Source organism: Hyperolius riggenbachi, chromosome 4, assembly GCF_040937935.1.
Source record: "Hyperolius riggenbachi isolate aHypRig1 chromosome 4, aHypRig1.pri, whole genome shotgun sequence".
NCBI classification, from domain to species: domain Eukaryota; kingdom Metazoa; phylum Chordata; class Amphibia; order Anura; family Hyperoliidae; genus Hyperolius; species Hyperolius riggenbachi.
The window spans coordinates 431,770,301-431,792,544 of record NC_090649.1 but is presented as its reverse complement, the minus strand read 5'-3'; the positions used below and the strand labels follow the sequence as shown (position 1 = coordinate 431,792,544).

General features: G+C 43.3%; 1 protein-coding gene across 2 annotated transcripts in view; it reads left to right on the top strand.

The window, feature by feature from the left end:
* The window catches only part of SLX4IP (SLX4 interacting protein), a 259,813-nt gene that overhangs the window by 126,717 nt on the left and 110,852 nt on the right, over nucleotides 1-22,244 (top strand). For both annotated transcript variants that reach the window (XM_068232488.1, XM_068232487.1), the window contains one exon: nucleotides 15,302-15,425. In XM_068232488.1, the coding sequence (XP_068088589.1) occupies nucleotides 15,302-15,425 (124 nt within the window). The remainder of the gene's footprint in view (nucleotides 1-15,301; nucleotides 15,426-22,244) is intronic.

The window sequence follows — 22,244 nt, the reverse complement described above, 5'->3', positions numbered from 1 at the left end:
CATACAATAGTAGATTAGTAGCAGATTAGCTAATAGGTTGACGTCTTCCTGATATATTTTTTAATTTGTTGCTGCGCTTTAAAGAGTATATAATCTTGTCACTTACTGTTTCTCAGGGTTGCTCACAATCTAATCCCTACCATAATGATATGTCCATCATAGCCTATAGCCAATTTGAGGGAAGCCAATTAACTTATTTGTATATTTTTGGCTGCAAGCGTTAACTGTGGCAGGAATCAACATTTCTGATCTATTTGCAATTAGTATTTCGATTGGAAATGCTATCGTTGATTTTCATTAGATTTGATGTTTATATTGAATCTAATGTCTAATCTTTTAAAGCCAGCGAGTAGCATATGGCCCCCCTTAAAGGAAACATCAGCCCCTGGAAGCATATGTGTCCCTTGCCGCAGCTCCGCTTCAAGCTGGTCTCCAGGGGTCCCCTCTGTAGTAGCCACCGACCCGTGAAGGGCAGCGGCCTCTGTGTGTTGGCTAGCAGGCGGCCATGCAGACGCGGTATTTCTGCGCGGCAAGTGGCGTGACTTTGCGCATGCGCAGAGGTCAGTGGCGGCTATGGAGGGGACCCTGAGAGCCTGGGTTGGAGCGGAGCTGCGGTTAGAGACACATAGGCTTCCAGGGGCTGGAGGAAGCCCCAGGTAAGTAGATCTGATTTTTTTTTTTAAATATTCCCTGATTTTCCCTTTAAGGACTAAAATGAAACTGAGAAACGAAGTTAAATACTCACCTATGGAGAGGGAATACTCTGGATCCCAAAGAGCCCGCCCAATCCAAACTCCATGTCCTTGGTTCACCACAGCCCCCATTAAAGTTATTTGATCTACTGGTCAAATATGCCTTGGAAAGTCCTCGTGAAGGCTTCGGAAGAGCTTGTTTCCCACAGTTCTTGGCAGGTTCATACTGCGCACTTGTTTATGCTCAGTACTCATTTGCCAGTCTTCGGGAAATGCTTCTGAAGATTCCTGAAGGCTTGGTCTTTCATGGTTGTCTGTGGTGAACCACGGGCACAGAGAGGGTACCGGATAGGCGTACGAGAGGAATCGGCGTGGGCAGGGCCGGATTTACCATAAGGCACTGTAGGCACGTGCCTACAGGTGCCTAATGATGGAAAGGCGGCTTACTCTCATCCCCTAGTGCCTCCCTCCCTCATTCCCTATGTAGAGTCCTGAGCAGAGCATAAATGAGAGGTACCTCTGGCTTCCTAATGCTAAGGGACACCTGTAGCTACCTATGACAGGCATGGGAAGTAAGGGAGAAGTGACAGCTAGGCCAGCCAGCATGCTTGCAGTACGATTTGGCGGGGTTTGTAGGTTCATGGAGGGCGAGGTCTAGGGTGCCGAGACATCTGTGCCTATAGGCTCCTGTGATGTAAATCCGGGCCTGGGTGTGGGAGACTTGAGCGCAGGATACAGCCGGTATATGGCTGATCCTGCTCCTGTGCAAGTCCCGGCCGTGATAAATACTATTCCCCCTCCAGGCTGCCATGTTTGGTGGGGAATGAAATAATTCGGCTTCCAGCAACTGCTCGAATTATTGTGTTTTAAAAGTAATTTCAGCTCCGTTTTCTGACGGCGCCGAAGTTGCTCCCTGTGCACCCAAGTCTCCTGCGCTGGATTCACTGTTCGACCGGATAGGCTCTATGGGATACAAAGCCTTCACTCTCCATAAGTGAGTAAGTAACTTTTTTCAACTTCCCTTTTCAGGTTTGTTGGACCAGCTGGGCATCTCTTCCAAACATATTGGAACTGATAAATTGTCTTTTAAAATGTGAAAAGGCATCCGGTGGAAGCTGCCTATTCGTTTTTTTGTAGACCCTGGGATGAGGAAGACAGTCCATGTATTCCCCACTATAGGGAAGGTATTCTGTCATTGTATCATTGCAATGCTGCTTGCTGTCTTCCCTACAGCAATACATTCTGACCCTTTAATGGTGCTGCAGACTTCCCATGCATTCCAAGCTGTCACTGTGACTGAGATAAGGCAATTTGCTCTGGGTTGTCAGCCTTATTAACTGCTTCCCACAAGTGCACGACTTTGCATGTCATTTGTATGTTGCCAGTCTTGGCAATGTGAACATTCAGATTAACCACTTTAGGACGAGAGCAATTTTCACATATCAGCGCTGATCTCATTCATTCACCAATAACTTTATTACTACTTATCACACCTAAATGATCTATATATTGTTTTTTTTCAGGACAAATTAAGCTTTTAGCATGTAATAATTTTGTTTAGTAATTACCTTATTTTCTATGCATTTTAAAGGGAAAAATAAGTGTAAAAATAGAAAAACACACTATTTCTCCATTTACATCCAGTATAGCTTTACAATAAACAGTGCTAACTAGAAGTTAAACCCACACATTTTATTTGCTTATCCGCCCTGGTTATAACAAGATTTAGATTATGTTCCTAGCACAATGTATGGTGACAATATTGTATTTGGCAAAAAAATCACTGGTGGTGACATCTTTGGTCCTGCAATGTGATCTGTACGGAATGTTCCTTTACTGAGAGTTCTATACACAGAGGGAGATATTGGGCCTAATTAATGTGAAGGAGCGCCCCCTTTGCCTCGCTTACAAAGCCGCGCTCGCTGCTATGTAAGGAGCGTGCCTTCCTTAGTTATGCGCAACTTTACCTGCGGGTGGTCCTGTGAAGTATTGTTACCGCGGTACTTCAGTCACGGCCGTTACTATGTTAATTTACTTAGAACTTCCTTTACCCAACTTTTCCATTTGTTTTTTCACGGTAAAGGCCCTTTTTCCACTGACAGCAATTCCATCTGTTTTTTGGGGTACATGGAATTTGCCATACCCCTTTCCATGAATACAATTAGATTTGAATGCAGCATTTTGTTCTGCATTTGCCTGCAAAATACATGGGAGTGCAAGAAAATCGCATATCAAATACGGCACCAGGTAATTTTCTTCTTGTAAGCAGCAGTGTGGAGAATGGTGGTGTGCTTTCAGTTATCCCAATATCCTTTTTTTGCCACAGACTGCCAGTTTAAGGCCCGGTTCACACTGGCAATTAAGTGACAAACCGATCCATGAAAAAGGATCTGATTACCGGTCGATCGTATCTGTCTTTACTCCCTTGCCACCCAGCTGCTTCCCCACATCCACCTTGACATCCCCCCCCCCCCCCCCCCAAAATCACAAATGTGGATTTTGCTGACTAGAACAGTCCATTTCTTCACTAGTGGGAAGAAACATTTTGTTCTCTCATTGCCCCAATGCCGCTCTTCAGCTTCCGTTTCTATTCCGCTTGGCTCAGCAGTCCGGAAAAATTGCTGCAGAACCAAGTTTGTGGTCTGTTCAGCAGATCACACGGAACGGATCTGTTCTAACAGACCAATGTGAACAGATCCATCGGTTAACATTGGTTATGTTCGCATTCATTAGGATCTGTTCCGTTAGGATCTGCGAATGTGCCGTTTTTACTGCCAGAGTGAACCAGGCCTAAAACAAACCTGAATGATAAAAAAGATTTGCATACTCGCCTAAGAAGGAAGGCTCTGTATCCCACAGAGCTTTTCCTCTCTTTGTCCCCTCGTTCCACCGCCAGGCCCTCCATGGAAGTTATCTTACTAGAATGTCTGAACACGCCTCAAGACTCCTCAGCTTGCAGAAGTACTGGCATCCCCGTGTAATTCCGAAGACGAGTGGATCCATACTGTGCACATGCATGTCCAGGCTTGAGAAGGCGCAGTACGGATGCATCCGTCTTCAGAAGCATTCAGAGATGCGACTGCTTCCGAAGCCTTTCCAGGGGTCCTGAAGGTGTGAAATTTGAATGGGGCACAGCAGTGGAACAAAGGAACATGGGAAATCTCTATGTGATCCAGAGCCTGCCCTCTCCATAGGTGAGGATCTCTTTTTTTTTTTTTTTTTTTTCAATTTCATTTTATTTTTTTTACTGGCTTCAGGGTTGCTTAACTGTATGAGGCACTGGACTGTGTGCTGGTTGCCCTGGATCAGAAACAAAGGATCATGGTCCGCACACTCTTCCAAGAGGGTGTGAATCATTTGTTTCTAACAATAAAAGGTTGAGCTATTTTTTATCCTTATGTCCTCCAGGATGGCCCTTAGATGAGAGAACCCTGGCCACTCCCTATAAATGAAACACAGGCTCAGCATTAGATTAATTTGGGAGGGTATATAGGTCAGGTGCTCCCCATTATGCCTCAGTTTTCACTGTGTTTCCTTCCTGCAAGGTTCCACAGGCCTTAGAGGACTAGGGACCATGTGTTGGAGTCGTTGTGGTCTCTATGTTCCTATGCCTTCCCCACCGACCATGCGACCCTGCGCGGACTGCAGGCATGGTGATGCCTGTGGTTGGACTAGGGGATAAAGCTGAGAAAGTGACACGGTAAAGAAAACTGTGCCAGGCGGCTTTACCTTGTCCGAGGATGGCGGGCGGCTGAGGCTGTCTGTCATCCTCGCGCGGGAGCCAGGTAGAGGTACTGGCTACCTTGTGGCTGTCCGTGGGCGCATGCAGGCTGTACCTGTTTGGCAGGCGGAAGTTGGGGCAGCGTGCTGAGCGGTGAGGCGGAAGCTTGGCTTGCGTCCGGAAACCAGCCGCGGTAAGCCACGCCCCTGTCTACTGGACTTCCGCTTTCGGGGGGGGGGGGGGGTCGGCGAATAGCTTCCCCGCAGCTGTTCGGAACTGGGTCTGCGCGCAGACCATCACGGACAAGTTGGTTGCGGCTTGGGGGTTGGGTTTGGAGGCAGTAGGCCTCGCTCGTACCCACCCAGGAATGGCAGGGTGTAGGGTGATCCCTGTTCACCCCTTGCCATATTCAAAGATGGCGCTATCAGTCCCTGGAAGACAGGGGCGGAGCCACCGGCTACCTCTTAAGGGGCTGTGTCAGTTGGAAGCTGGCTCTCGGTCAGCATGGATCAAACAGTAGCTGCTGCAGGAGAGCCGACAAAGAAAACAGATCCTTCTAGCCAGGCGGCTGCTGGACAGGTATGAAGTTACTCTTGCATGCCTTTTTCAGTTTTCTTGTTTCAGATAGGCTATGTTGGTATACTCATAGACCTTATCTTTTTATCTTATGTTTTAGGCTAAAGACAACGGAAAAACTTCCCTTAAACATAAAAATAAATCTAAAAGATGCAATAATTGTAATGCAAAATTACCTGACACTTGGCAAAAGAATGTTTGTCAGAAATGTATGGAGGATTCTGAAGAGCAGGAATCCTCCAAAGTAATTAGAAAGTTTCTTGCTTCCTTTACTTCAGAGATGCAGACTACTTTCCAAACACTCCGGGCAGCTATGTCGGAACAGACACAGTCTGCCCAGTCCTCCCATGCATCTACCTTTTCCAGGGTGGTCCCTGTTCAGGATAGACAGCAGGATTACTCGTCCGTAGAGGACGCTGAGGAAATAGAGGAAGACCCTTCAGAGACTGAGTCAGGGGACGCTCAGGTACTAACTAGAGCCTCCAAATACCTTTTTAGTGCAGATGAGACACCAGAGTTACTCAAGGCTATTTACGACTCAGAACAGATTACTATTACAGAACAGACGAACTCCATACAGGATGAAATCTATAAGGGACTACAGGTTCCTGTGGGCAGAGTTTTCCCAATACATAAGGCTCTCGACTCGATTATTGATGATCAGTGGGAGACGCCAGAGAGGAGGCTTGCCATCCCCAAATCTTTTAAAAGGAGGTTCCCTTTTAAAGAGGAAGAAGTAGAGAGGTGGGCTAAGTGTCCAAAGCTAGATGCAAGTCTGTCCCAGTACTCGAAGGACGCTGACCTATCCTTCGAAGATACTGGGGCCCTAAAAGACCCCATGGACAAAAAAGTGGAAGTCTTAGCCAAACGTTCTTGGGAGGCTATCTCCTTCTTGTGCAGACCCACCATTTCTTCCGTGTGTGTCTCCAGGAACTTAATCACCTGGATAGATGAGTTGCAAAATCACTTAGTGTCAGGCACCCCTCACTTGGAGATTGTAGAGTCTTTACCTGTCATAGCAAGAGCTCTAGCCTTTTTGGCAGACGCTTTGGTAGAGTCCCTAAGGGCGGCAGCTAAGGCGCTAGGCCTGGTGAATGCGATTAGGAGAGCCACCTGGCTTAAGACCTGGGATGGTGACGTAACCTCCAAAACTCGTCTCTGTGCGATGAAGTTTCAGGGGAGTCTTTTATTTGGTAAAGACTTAGAGGAAGTACTTATTCGTTCTACGGACAAAAGGAAAACATTTCCTGATAAGAGGAAAAGAGGACAACTTAAAAGGTATTTTAGCGGAAGAGGGGCTACTAGTTTCAGGGGTAGGATCCCAGATTCCAGAAGGGGCTGGTCTTATGCCAGGGGTAGGGGTAGAGGAGCCTCTGCATCTCAGAGGGCCAATGCCCCTGGAAATAAGGACAGCAAGTGACACGGTAAGGGTGGGGGGGAGATTACTGTACTTCCTAGACCAGTGGAGTACAGTATCTCAAAGCCAATTAATTTTAAACATTATACATTTTAAACATTATAAAGGTGGGCTACAGGTTAGAGTTCGCTACCCCCCCCCCCCCCCCCCCCCCCCCCCGAAAAGTTTTATGTGACAGGCCTGCCAAAGGATCAATTGAAGGCAAAAGCACTGAAGGAAGCGGTGACTTCCCTCTTACGCCAGGGGGTAATCTCGGTAGTGCCAAAGAACAAACAGGGGAGAGGATTCTACTCCCATGTGTTTGTAGTCAGAAAGCCGTCGGGAAAATTCCGCATGATTATCAACCTAAGAGGACTGAATGTTTTCCTTCGGGAAAAAAAGTTCAAAATGGAAAGCATCTATTCTGTAAGGAACGTCCTGACTCCGGGAAATTTTATGTGCACCCTGGACCTCCAGGATGCCTACCTCCATGTACCTATTATGGAGGAACACCAAAAATTTCTTCGGTTCGCTCTAAAGGTAGGGGACGTTATTTGTCACTACCAGTTTCATGCGCTCCCTTTCGGTCTTGCTGCGTCGCCAAGGATCTTCACAAAAATTATGGCGGAAGTCATAGCTTACCTTCATCTAAAAAATATAAAGATTGTCCCATATCTGGACGATTTCCTTGTGATGGGACAAACTCGGGAGGAAGTAGAGAGGGATCTACTCCTCTGTATCCAAACCTTAAAATTTTTAGGATGGATAATCAATTACGAAAAATAGTTCCAACACAGTCAAAGGTGTTTCTAGGTTATACTCTATATTCCATTTAAAAAAGAATTTATTTGCCAGAAGAAAAGGTCAGGAAGGTCATCGGAAAGTCCCGGGACCTCCTGGCACTGGAGAGGGTAACACTGAGGCAAGTGTTATCCCTCTTAGGATCCATGACTTCATGTATCCCTGCTGTGCAGTGGGCCCAAGCTCACTCCAGAGTCCTGCAACAGTGGTTCTTGACAAATTGGAACAAGGACCACAGGTCACTGAACCAGCTCAGGACTCTAGACGGTCTCGCAAAAACCTCCTTGGACTGGTGGCTGAGTGCGGAAAACCTTGTCCAGGGACGGCCATGGGTTCACAACCCATCAATCCGTCTAACCACAGACGCCAGTGCTTGGGGCTGGGGTGCCCATTGCCAGGGAGTGCAGGTTCAGGGAAGTTGGGGTCCAAACGAAAAAGGTTGGTCCTCAAACTTCAAGGAACTCCTAGCGATCAAAGAAGCACTAAAGGCCTTCAAGGAGCGACTAGAAGGTCAGGAAGTACTGGTGTTGTCAGACATAGTAGCAGTGAATTATATAAACAAACAAGGGGGAACAAGGGTGAGAAGCCTTCTTGCTCTTTCCCTGGAGATACTAGACTGGGGCGAACTCCACGTGAGTTCTCTCACGGCTACATATATCAAAGGCAGTCAGAACTGGCTAGCAGACAGCTTAAAGAGAATCTGTACTCTGAAATTCTTACAATAAAAAGCATACCATTCTATTCATTATGTGCTCCTGGTCCCCTCTGTGCTGTTTCTGCCATTCTCTGCTGCAAACCTGGCTTGTAATTGCCAGTTTTAGGCAGTGTTTACAAACAAACTAACCAGCTTCTAATAGGCTCAGCTAAGCAGAGTGTGTTAGTCACACAGAGCCTGCAGGGGGTGTGTACAGCTTCTAGCTAATCACAAGCAGCCCTGCACATTCCAGTCTGACTGCCTCAGCCTGACTGTGCCGACTATAGAGAGAAGATTAGATCATATAACAGAGATAACACAGCTACTGTGCAATTAGGAAAAGCTGCAGTAAGCCAGACCACATTAGAAAAGGCATAGGAACTTATAGCATAGAAGAAATAAAGATAAACAATTTGTTACAGAGTCTCTTTAAGCAGAAATCTCATTCGGGAGTCAGAGTGGGAGCTGTGCCAGGAAATTTTCGAACAGTTGGTGGAAAAATGGGGTCTCCCAGACAGGGACCTTTTTGCTTTGCCAGGGAACAACAAGCGCCCAAGCTACTGTTCCCTGGTTGCTTCATCTTCTCAAGAAAGTCAAGATGCATTTACAATTCCTTGGGGAGAAGGGCTAGTATATGCGTTTCCCCCGTTCAACCTTCTGTCCAGAGTGGCGGGGAAAATAGCGCAGGAAAAAGCCACGGTTATTCTAATTACTCCCTGGTGGCCAAAAAGGGCGTGGTTCCCGCTGGTCAGTTTTTTCAGCCTACAGGAACCCTGGAGTCTACCTTTGAGACAGGACTTACTATCTCAGAGGGGTCAGTTCCATCCACATTTAGACAGACTGCAGTTGACCGCTTGGATCCTGAAAAGCAACTACTCAGACAAAAGGGCTTCTCAGAGAAAGTAATAGAGACCATAGTCTCCAAAAGGAAAGAGGTGACCAGAAAAATTTATAACAAAGTATGGAAAACCTTCGGGGGTTGGAAGGCTAGGAAGGGACTACTGTTGAGGGACAGTTCCTTACCAGTAATCCTTGACTTTCTTCAAGACGGGGTAGATATGAACCTTTCTGTAAACACCATTAAAGTTCAAATTGCAGCCCTCTCAGTCTTCCTGGATAGACAGCCAAAGATCGTCATGTAAGGTCTTTTGTTAAAGCCATCTCTAAGAATAGACCAGTTAAGATGTTGACATTTCCTCCATGGGATCTCTCTCTGGTACTTCGGCAGTTGACTAACTCACCGTTTGAACCTCTAGAAGAGGCCCCGGACAAATTTCTGACGCTGAAGATAGCATTCCTCATTGCAATCACCACGGCCAGAAGAGTTAGTGACTTACAAGCTATTTCAGTAAAAGACCCCTACATGACAATTTTAGAGGACAAAATAATATTTAGGCCAGACCCAATGTACTTGCCCAAAGTAAGTTCAGACTTCCGCAGGAGACAGGATATTATCATTCCGTCCTTCTGTGATAACCCTAAGAATGAAAAGGAAAGGGCCCTACACTTGCTAGATGTAAAAAGAGCCATTCTGATATACCTTAACCGTACAAAAGAATGGAGAAAATGTAATAATTTACTGGTTTTGTTTGCGGGGCAGAAAAAAGGCCAGTCGGCTTCCAAAAACACAGTTTCTAGGTGGGTTAGACAGACTATAAGCCAAGCATATGTCGAGGCTAATCAACCAATTCCTAGTCAAATATCAGCCCATTCCACAAGGTCAGTCTCTACATCATGGGCGGAAAGGGCTGGGGCATCAGTAGAACAAGTCAAGATATGACATTCGGGAGAAAGGTCTTACAGTCCATTATCCCACCCTAAAATCAGGAGGTAAGATTACTCTGGGGTCTCTCATCTAAGGGCCATCCTGGAGGACGTAAGGATAAAATACTCGTTAGACTTACCGGTAGACGGTATTTCTACGAGGCCTCCAGGATTGCCCTCTTACTTCCCTCCCTATCTCACGTGGTGTCTATTCGTAAATATAAATTACACGGTGGGGTACTTCAGGGGTTTCACCTACTCTGCAAAAACTGAGGCATAATGGGGAGCACCTGACCTATATACCCTCCCAAATTAATCTAATGCTGAGCCTGTGTTTCATTTGTAGGGAGTGGCCAGGGTTCTCTCATCTAAGGGCCATCCTGGAGGCCTCGTAGAAATACCGTCTATCGGTAAGTCTAACGAGTATTTTTTTTTTTTAATGGACCCCTAGAGTACTTTTTTGCAAAATAAGGCTAACCGGAAAATGGGAAAAATTGATACCCTCAGAAGATTTGAAAATAATGTACTGCATTTTTCAGTGGACCCACTAGCAATGAAAATTAGCTTGTTCTCCATCACCTAAGCATACATGTTAGTTAATTATTCCCATATTGTAGGGATAGGCTGAGACTTCTGTACCAGGAGTAGAGGATTTTATAGAACGGTTCTTTAATACATTTCATGACGTTTAGGCCATTAAAGAGAATAAGCTGGATGCCGCTTTGATAGATAATTGATCGTTAAGGAAATTCTGAGGTTTTAAGAATATGGAGAATACTTTACTAATACCATGTGAGATAGTACATCAAAGTTAAAGGTCTGAATGGGCCTGAAATGGGCTCTTTCTTGAACTCTGTTGCCTGTAAATAAATTCTCCTCTTGTGCAAAGAGAGGATAAAGCAATAGAACTTCTTATTTGGATGTTTATAAAGGATTCTATACTGGCAGGGGTGTAGGGGCCACGGTCACAGCAGTTGCCTGCGCGACCAGGCTCGGGACCCGCTCGTCCTCCCCACCTGCTGCCGCTGAGGGAGTCAGATACTCACTTTGCCACGATCCAAGCGCTGCAGCTAAAAACTGCTTCCTGTTCTTGTGTTCCATCTCACAGTAAGAGCGCCCTCTAGGGGGTGCTCTTACTGTGAGATTGAACACAAGAACAGGAAGAAGATTGTAGCTGCAGCACTTGGATCATGGCAAGTGAGCATCTGATGACTGCTGAGCCGCTGCTGGTCTGTGCTGCTGCGTCCCCCCTCCACCTGGCTACCTATACTGAAGTACCTATTCCTAACTATCTATACTGAGGCATCTAATCCTGGCTATCTATACTGAGGTACCTATTCCTGACTATCTATACTGAGATATCTCCCTGGCTATCAACTCTGAGGTACCTATTCCTGACTAACTATACCGAGGCACCTATTCCTGGCTATCTATACTGAGGTACCTATTCCTGACTATCTATACTGAGGTTTCTATCCATGGCTATCTATACTGAGGAACCTATTCTTGACTATCTATACCAGCCTTTCTCAACCTTTTTAACCTGGAGGAACCCTGCAAATAACTTTTGGATCTCAAGGAACCCCTGCAAACAATTTTTTGATCTTGAGGAACCCCTGCATTTATTTTGCAGGAGGCATGGTCTTTAAAAGTATGTGTAGCTGTTTATTTCACTACTCCCTATTACACTGCCACTCATTATACTGTCTCCTGAGCCCCCAATTTAGTGCTTCTTGTTACACTACCACCTATTATAGTGTGCTCTATTATACTTCCCCCACGATGGGGGGAAATGCCAAGGAACCCCTGCAGAGTGCTCAAGGAACCCTGGGGTTCCAGGGAACCCTGGTTGAGAAAGCCTGATCTATACTAAGGTACCTATTCCCTACTATCTACACTGAGGCATCTAATCCTGGCTATCTATACTGAGGCACCTATTCCTGGCTATCTATACTGAGGCACCTATTCCTGGCTATCTATACTGAGGCACCTATTCCTGGCTATCTATACTGAGGCACCTATTCCTGGCTATCTATACAGAGGCATCTAATCCTGGCTATCTATACTGAGGCACCTATTCCTGGCTCTCTATACTGAGGCACCTATTCCTGGCTATCTATACTGAGGCACCTATTTCTGGCTATCTATACTGAGGCACCTATTCCTGGCTATCTATACTGAGGCACCTATTCCTGGCTATCTATACTGAGGCACCTATTCCTGGCTATCTATACTGAGGCACCTATTCCTGGCTATCTATACTGAGGTGTCTATCCATAGCTATCTATACTGAGGAACCTATTCTTGACCATCTATACTAAGGTACCTATTCCTTACTATCTACACTGAGGCACCTATTCCTGGCTATCTATACTGAGGCACCTATTCCTTACCATCTACACTGAGGCACCTATTCCTGGATATCTATACTGAGGTATCTATTCCTAACTATCTATACTGAGGTATCTATTCCTTACTATCTACACTGAGGCATCTAATCCTGGCTATCTGTACTGAGGTACCTATTCCTGGATTAAAGGGGAACTGAAGAGAGAGGTATATGGAGGCTGTCATGTTTGTTTCCTTTTAGACAATACCAGTTGCCTGGCAGCCCTGCTGATCCTCTGCCTCTAATACTATTAGCCATAGCCCCTGAACAAGCATGCAGCAGATCAGGTGTTTCAGTGGTTTAGACTTATAAGTCTGATCTGACAAGACTAGCTGCATGCTTGTTTCTGGTTTTAATCAGATACTATTGCAGAGAAATAGACCAGCAGGGCTGCCAGGCAACTGGTATTGATTAAAAGGAAATAAACATGACAGCCTCCATATACCTCTCTCTTCAGTTCCCCTTTAAGTGTGTGTATGGCAGCCCCTGACCCCCAAACCGCGAGTGACCTGCCCGGTGGATCTACTCACCCATCGGGTGGCCAACTTCTTTAATGACGCCGCTCCCCGCCCACCACGTGACGTCATGCATGCACCTCGCCTTCATCCCTTGCATGGCAATAGAATGTGTTATCAGCTGTAGCTGACACGTGTCTGTACTGGCCTGCCCAGTGATGTTGCCCAAAGAGATCGGGTTCTATTCATCGACGGGGGACATATATCACAAGTGTGTACGCACCCTAAAGCTGAATTATCGCAAATACCTTCTGTTTTAAAGAGAGTCTGAAGCGAGAATAAATCTCGCTTCAGACCTCATAGATAGCAGGGGCATGTGTGCCCCTGCTAAAATGCCGCTATCCCGCGGCTTAACGGGGGTCCCTTCACCCCCAAATCCCCTCCGTACAGCCAGGGAGTGCTTACGCATTGGGGCAGGGCTAACCGCCGCAGCCCTGCCCTCACGCATCTATCAGATGCGTACCTCCGCCTCTCCCCCGCCCCTCTCAGTCTTCCTTCACTGAGAGGGGCGGTGGGAGAGGCGGCGATGCGCGTCTGATAGACTTGCTGAGAGGCAGGGCTGCAGTCGTTAGCCCTGCCTCCAGGAAGAGAAAATTTACGACCAAGTTGACGACCAAGTTTTGCGGGGGTGGGTTTGGGGGTAAAGGGACCCCCGTTTAGCCGCGGGATAGCGGCGTTTTAGCAGGGGCACACATGCCCCTGCTAACTATGAGCTCTGAAGCGAGATTTATTCTCGCTTCAGAGTCTCTTTAAGAAGGCAAAAAAGGACATTCTTCATTTGCTTTTCAATAGAGGCATTTTTTATGTCTTTTATCCTTTAAAGTGTAACTGTCGAGCATAAAATCAAAAATCAATTCTTTAGTTTTATCTGGTAAACAAGTAATACGGATGCTAACCAGGCAATCCAAAAGTTAAAATCTCTTTTACTTTTCTTGTTTATAAATGGTCATTCCCCTGTTTACCTGACTCTTGTTTGGTACGTTGCCGCACAAAGGAAGTTACAGGGCATGCTGGGCTGTCTTTTTTTGCTTCCTTATAACCCCTCAGACTTAACTAATGTACAGAAGCAAAAAATGACAACCCAGCATGCCCTGCAACTTCTTTTGTGTACCAAATTTTGTGTGTACCAAATAAGAGTCAGGTAAACTGGGGAATGATCATTTATAAACAAGAAAAGTAATAGAGATTTTAACTTTTGGATTGCTTGATTAGCATTCTTATTGTTTACCAGATAAAAATAAAGAATTGATTTTTGATTTTATGCCCGACAGTTACACTTTAACACTTTCTTAATTAGTAATCTGATTATTACTAATTAATTGCAATTAACTTTGATCAAATCAAAGACAATCATTTTATCTAATGGCAGAGCTCAAAAAGTTTGCTTGCCTCTAATTAAATAATTTTAAAGCATTCAGATGACCGCTTTAGATTCTCTTTGAATTATTTAACCACTTTACCCCCCGCGGTACGAATTTCTCCGTCCCTTTTTTCCCCCCTAAAAAACCAAGGGACGGAGAAATCCGTATCTTCCGCGCTACCGCCGCTGTCCGGCTTCCACCACTTGTGCGCGCGCTCCCGCCGCTCGTGCACGCCGCCGCCCGCTCGCCCAGAGATCAATGAATGGGAAAATCCATTCCTGTTTTTTGATCTAAGCCCCCGCAATGATCCGCTACTTCTATTAGAAACAGCGCGATCATTGTGGTTTTCCCAGCCCTGTACTGCTTCCTGTAAGCATCCTTCCGGACGCTTACAGGTCGCATGTAAACAAACTCACTGTGGCCATCTTGTGGCCAAATAATAAAACTACACCCTAAAGCATTTTACATATACAAATACATTAGTTTTCCACAATAAATTAACTCATTAACTCCCACACTCTCCAATATTTTTTTTTTTGTAATTAAAAAAAAAATATATATACAATAAAAAAAAACATAAATAGTTACCTTAGGGACTGAACTTTTTAAATATTTATGTCAAGAGGGTATAACACTGTTACTTTATAAACTACGGGCTTGTAATTAGGGATGGATGCAAAACTGAAAAAAATGCACCTTTATTTCCAAATAAAATATTGGCGCCAAACATTGTGATAGGGACATAATTTAAACGGTTTTATAACCGGGACAAATGGGCAAATACATTTCATGGGTTTTAATTACAGTAGCATGCTTTATTTAAAAACTATAATGGCCAAAAACTGAAATTATTTTTTCCCACATTTTTTCCTATTTTCCCATTAAAACACATTTAGAATAAAATAATTCTTGGCATAATGTCCCACCTAAAGAAAGCCTAATTGGTGGCGAAAAAAACAAGATATAGTTCATTTCATTGCGATAAGTAATAATAAAGTTATAGACGAATGAATGGAAGGAGCGCTGAAAGGTGAAAATTGCTCTGGTGTTCAAGGGGTAAAACCCCTCAGTGGTGAAGTGGTTAAAATCAATAGTTTAACAGAATCACAATAAAATCTATACTCATTACACCTTAAAGCTGTATATTTTCCTGCTATGGTCTTCCTGTGAACCTTGCCACGCTCCAAATGACCCCTAAGTATCGGTGCCCGCGGCAGGCGCTACATTACGCATCTGCTGCCCTGTAAAGATTGTTATAGTGGAACACATCTGCTGTTGGGTGTGCCGCTTTCTACCTTTACGAGATTCTGTTACTGTGCATTTATCGCTTTTCGGTGCCGTTGATGGCATTATCTGCATTGTGCATAATGTTCTCTCCATTGTGCTTTTCAGGAAATCTGCACCTTACTAAGACAGACAATCGAGACCCGAGTGACACAGCATATGGAGAGCCGGAGACTGCAGGGTCAGGTGAAATGCAAGGAGTACACACAGGCCAGCCCATTGTTTGTGAAAGGTGAGCGTGTATCTGTTACAGTATACTATTGTGGCAGCAGGGTGTTGTGGGACACACGGTCATTGTTCCCTGTAACCTCTTGTGCAGTGTGTGTGTGTTTAGTGGTTATTCAACCCTAGATGAAAGTGACACTGATTCAATGAAGCACCTGACCTTCATTCCCATTGTTTAGTAAATAGATAGAATGGTACCATTTTAGAACATACTATTATTTTTTTTCAAATGCAGAGTTATCATATGTTACCCGTTCACCAATAGCTTAGCCCTACTGATGTTTATGTAATTATCTAATTCTTTCTTGTAATTATAAGTATTGGCAGGATCATAAAATTAGTCCAAAAAAATCAAATAGAGAGGAATAGGTTGGCAAACCTCTCTAGAGGAATAAGCCAGTCATAAAACGGCTACTAAAAAAGATTAATTGCACAAGGGCAGATTACGCATTTCGCAGGTTGACCCTGCTTCTTCATTATTGTAACAACTATTAGCAAGATGATAAAATTAATACAAAAAAATAAAATGGTGAGAAATAGGTTGTTGGCCTACGTCTCTAAAAGAATGAGCCAGTTATATAGCGGCTACTAGAAAAGATATTTTTTGCACATGGGTAGATAACGCGTTTCGCAGGTTGACCCTTCTTTAGCATTATTTTAACCACTATTGGCAGGACCATAAAATTAGTACAAAAGATTAAAATAGAGGAATAGGTTTGTCTACCTCTCTAGAACAATGAGCCAGTCGTACAACAGCTACCAGAAAATGCACAATTGAAGGTAAAGAGGCACCCTGGTTGAAATAAAAGCATCTAAAAACAGCTTAAAATCAAGGAAATAATATGAGGTGGCTTACCTCAATAACGAAATCCTTGTATATGACAAAAGATTTTTATTTAGCACAGGCAACGCATTTCGCGCGCGGGTCCAAGCCCGCTTCATCAGGCCAATAAAAGTGCCAAATGAACAAGTCAATATGGGAAAGGGAGCCTTACTATACTACACTATTGCGCTCCCGTATTTGTCTCCTATATTTTTTTCGCTGCAAGGTGCTGAGACACCCCCACTACACTAGCTACCAGAAAAGATAATTATTACAGAAGGATAGATTGTGTTTCGCAGGTTGACTCTGCTTCTTCATGTCAGCAGCAAATTGAGACGGGTGGCTAAAAAGAGGTTGGAACGAGCGTCTCAATGTAAATATGAATCTTACCAATTCAATTAAAAGATGGAGCTCTAAAGCCTTGTACACACGATAGATGGTTCTTGGCCATTCGTGGCCACCTCTGCCAAGAATCTTGGATGTGTAAAGTGGCCCCCGGCACTTCCCAATGCATCACCTAGCGATCCGGAATGGCTATGGCCGAGCACAGACCAAACCTGTTTTTCACATACTCACCCAGGCAGATTTGCGTCGCTCAGTCATGCAGTGAACCATCAGCCCTCCTCAACTCTCCATAGCAACAAAACACTTCTGACGGGTCTCTACAGAACTTGTTAGCGAACCGTCACCCTTAAAGCGGAACTCCAGTGAAAATAATGTAATAAAAAAGTGCTTCATTTTTATAATAATTATGTATAAATGATTTAGTCAGTGTTTGCCCATTATAAAATCTTTTAAATCCCTGATTTACATTCTGACATTTATTACATGGTGACATTTTTACTGTTGGCAGGTGATGTAGCTGCTGCATGCTTTTTAGCAGTTGGAATCAGCTGTAAACAGCTATTTCCCACAATGCAACAAGGTTCACAGACAGGAAACTGCCAGGAGTACCACGGTCCTCAGAGTTTGTTGTGGGAGGGGTTTCACCACAATATCAGTCATACAGCTCCCGCTGATGGTCTGTTTGTGAAAAGGAATAGATTTCTCATGTAAAAGGGGGTATCAGCTACTGATTGGGATAAAGTTCAATTCTTGGTCGAAGTTTCTCTGTAAGTGTCCCTACAGGTGATAGTGAAGAACCATTCACATCTACAAGCAATAAAACCCTGTGCTCCTAAGAAAAACACTTGTGCAAGCAGGGAACAGAGGAAAAGTTCAATAGTAAAACGTTTGTCTGTAAGGAAGCTGTATAAACCTCATTCAGGCAGTCAGAACTTTAAGTTTGTTTTTGTTTTTTCATCCTTTTTTTACTAATATAAGACTATGGAATTCAAGAACAGTCCTATTTACGAGTAAGACTATAAATACAATTGCTTAACTCATCAGTTTACTTTCATATCAGGTTTGCTTTAATGGCCTTCAGTTGTATAGCAATAATATGTTATGTAGATTTTTGTACTAAAGTAGTTAGCCTTTGAAATTATTCTCCTAGAAGAAGAGCTATGTAAATAAAGATCACCGATAAGCGAACTACAGCCATAAAAGTTTTCCTGGCAGAATACAACATCTGAGTGCAGGGAGAGAGAAAATATGTAAATTATTGAACTTTTTCTAACTCTGGGACACTTAATAGACTGCCACTGATTAGAGACAGTAAAACATTCAAGCTACTTTGTAAATGTTTAAATACAAAATAAAAACAGGGGATACTTAAAAAATCATGTTTAGGAGTAGCAGGATAAATATAATTGTTTATGTTGTCGGTTTATTTTCACCTCCGGTTCACTTTAAATCTTTCTAAATCTGCAGCCTTTGTCCTTACAGTTCTCTTATGTAAATCATAAGACAGTTCAATTTCACAAATCAAATGCTCTAAATCAATAAAGTTGTAAAAAAAAAAAAAAAAGCCCCCAACATTCCCAGGCCGCCTACTGACACCAATGAAAGTAGTAAATGCCAATGGGGAAAAACTAAAAAAAACATTTTCACAGTAGAGTCTAATGACCGAGTCTTTTACTGCCCGCCTTTGTGACATTTACTAAAATGATATTAGCATATTCTGTGTATTGTATAATTGCACTATTGTTCCGCAATAATAACAGAACAAGTGATTGTTTTGAGAACTTGGTCAGCGGTCAGCCATGGCTGACATGAACAGAGCAGCTGTGAGTTACGATATGGTTTGTATTGTCGTAATACTGTATATTGTGCAACATTTAAAGGACCATTAACCATTTCCGCTGCCCTGGGACAAGCATCTACTTCCCTGAAAATTTCACTTGAGCTCCCAGGGGCGTAGATCCGCATCCCTGTCTCTGTGCGCCCGTCGTTATTTTTGCAAATAAGAGCTTACATTATTGTTAGAGTACCCAAAATCACATAAACCGATAATAATAACATAATAAACAGAATATTATTGCCATGCCTTGTACTAGGGACATCATTTAAATGGTGTAATAACCAGGAAAAATGGGCAAATAAAAAGTGTGAGTACAGTTACAGTAGCATGCTTTATTTTAAAACTATATTAGCTAAAAACTGAGAAATAATGTTGTTTTTTTCTTATTCACTTTCAAATGCATATAACAAAGTATAGATTATTTCAGTGTGATAAATAGTGATGAAGTTATTGGCAAATGAATGGACGCAGCACTGAAATGTGAAAATTGCTCTGGTGTTTAAGGGGAAAAGCGCACCATACAAGTTTTTTTAAATTTTGATTCGATTCGAGCATTCCGATCCAATTTTCCGATTGATCGGAAATCTTCGAGCTACCACACGGGTATTTTTGAGATTGCTGCAATTTCGAAATAAAAAATTGTAAACTGAAAAAATTGTTTGGTTAGAAAAATCTAGAGAAAAATGTACTGAATTGTTACATACAATTGTTTCTGGTTGTACAATTTCACAATCCATCACACACCTTACAATTCTTGATAAAATTGGTCTGCCCAATCTTAAAAAAAAAAAAAAAATCAGGAAAAACGGAAATTCGATCGAATCTCTTGATCACAAAAAAGCTTTTGATTTTTCGGGACAACCGATCGTATTTATTGAATTGGTGTAACATTGGATCTTTTAATTGTATGGTGTGTGGCCACCTTTTAGAGGTGAAGTGGTTAAAGCCCTGCTGATTAGAAGGCACTAGATTCTTGTGTTTGCAGGCCTTAATAACACAGGTGCGGGGTCAGGAATTCTTATACGGGGTGTACATTAAAGAGTAGTGCAATGAAGCCTTTACGTTGAAGAATGATCGGATTGCAGTTTTTCTAGAAGCTAGGAATGCCCATGTAATCTGCGAGCTTTACATATAGTAGTATTACACTTCAAACCACATCAAAATTAAAAAGAAAACCTAAATGCCAAAAGTAGCTATGCTTGTTTTTCTACTGCAAGAGCTTTTAGATTGATCCGCTGCCAATCAGTCAATGGTTTCAAACTATCAGGTGTGTTCTGAACTCCAGGCAAGCTGTTAAATTTACAGCTGAAACTCTGTGAAATTTCTTACTTGCCAAAAAATCTGCACTGGTGTCCAGTTATTCCTGTTATGCTGGTAGCCCAACCACATGGTTCAGCCAGCACCAGCAGTTCTCTATCCTCATTCTTCTATCTGCTGTTGTAGAGCAGAGCAGCATGGGCAATACTTTTGTCCCTCTCTAATCGCTGACAGGACGGTGCAGGTCAGCAGTGCTGTGGCATAAATGATAGCACTTTTGCTTTGCAGAGCTGGGTCCCCGGTCCGAATACCAATCAGGGCACTATCTGCACAGCATTTGTAAGTTCTCCCCGTTTCGGTGTGGGTTTTATCCAGGATCTCTGGTTTCCTCCCACACCCCAAAAACATACAGATAAGTTAATTGGCTTCCCCCTAGATTAGCCCTAGACTACGATACAAGATGTCAGCACTATATAAATACTACATAATAAAAACTAGAGTGGTCATAATCCTAATTTCTATTCCTGTAAAGCTTTGTACTTGGACTAGAGGGTTGTTGGGTGGGGCAGCCAATCTGGGCCATCTGTGTTGATAATCTGTGTATGGCGGCTCTGATAATTAGGCGAGAGATCTGGAGTACTGGATAATCTTGGCCAAGTTCTGGCCATGCCCATTGTTCTCCTTACCCCCTTCTGTTCGAAGCTGCTCTGTCTTGCGCCACGCCCTCATCCTTCCTCTATATCCACTGGGCACATTGCTTTCCCACTCAACTCCAAACTCACCCAAGGGAATCAACTCCCGATCCCTACACATTGTCAAACTTGTTATGACCCCTGACCCTGCCCATGGGGTCATCATGGGGGTACAGGCCATAAATGTTGGGGGACCTCATCAAATTCAGTCATGGGGAGTCCCTTAACTTGTACTTATGCCTCTATGTGCATACCTTGTTATTGTAAGATATGAGAAAATATGATCTGTTGGGAAATATGTGAAAATAACGAACATCACAATTCTACCCACTTAATAACTTATTTCTTTTGCTATATAATTTGAGATAATTATTTAAATAATTGCCTGGAATAAGGTGCGGCACATGTGTTGGCTTTCAAACATAGAGGTCGGAGCTGAACATCTGTTGGAAGAGGCGTAATGGATTTTCGATAGTAAGAACGGATGTCCTTTGTTCCAATTGACCATGTTATAGAAAGAGGTAACTACAGCTTCAAAGAACAGACAGTTGCTCTCTATAGTCCAGACAACAAAAGTCACGACTGTGTTTTCCTGTTGATTAAATGGCTGCCCTCCATCAGTTTCATATCATATTCAACCCAAGGGAATGATCCGGCCCTCTTGGTACTGTCTATAGTAGGCTTTGGAATACCTGATACATTTGTTCTGCATCATTGCCCTAGGCTTCCAGATCATTACATATGCCGATGACCTAACTCTGGTCTCTCTGCCATTCAGGTATTCTACAGACTTGTTGTGGTCTGAAATCCATACTGCCTTCCAAAGCTTTGGCAATAAGTCATTAGGCTATTTTCTTAGATCTTCAAAGCTTCTAGCAACCTCTTTTGGTTTCCGTTTAATGACAGGGACCGCCACATTTGATGTTGTGGGACACCATTTGATGGCAGTACTTGTGATAGCCCTTTTCAGTGAATGTGCTTTACAAAAATGGTGTATTTAAAGAGTAGGAACAGGACAATTGTAGGAACTACAATTGTAGTGTCGCGCTTGACAAGGGAATTCTTGAAAAGAAACCGCAGTAACCGCTCAAAGCTCCGGAAATGTCCTGACCACAACTGTAGGAATTGCCTTTCTGATCTTCTGTCATATTTAGAAAAGTGATTGATTGATTTATGTTTGCCCAGAAGCCACTAAATAAAAGTTTTAAGTAGCAAGTAGTATCTAGAAAATGATGATAAAGTACGGAATCAAAGATTACCTTAAAGAACAACTGTAAGTGATTAGATACCTTAGTAGTGAGAAGTCTATGGAAGGGTCAGAGGCTTACATCAAAAAAGGACGCCATGGTAATTTTGGGGCCAGGCATAGTCACTTATAGAACATCAGTAAATTACTACTATTGGGCTCTAGTTAATCCCGATAGTAAAATACAGTATTTGTAATTTGTAGCAATATTTTATTATCAACTAACCTGACCATTTTCTTACTTAAAACCTCCCTCTAAGGATGCTTAAAGAGGAACTCCAGTGAAAATAATGTTATAAAAAAAAGTGCTAATTTTTACAATAATTATGTATAGATGATTTAGTCAGTGTTTGCCCATTGTGAAATCTTTCCTCTTCCTGATTTACATTCTGACATTTATCACATGGTGACATTTTTACTGCTGGTAGGTGATGTCACTGGAAGGAGATGCTGCTTGCTTTTTTGACAGTTGTAAACAGCTGTTATTTCCCACAATGCAACAAGGCTCCCACAGTGTGATGTCAGAACCATGGTCCTGACCTAACACTGTGGGAGGGGTTTCACCACAATATTGGCCATACAATGCCCCCTGATGATCCGTTTGTGAAAAGGAATAGATTTCTCAT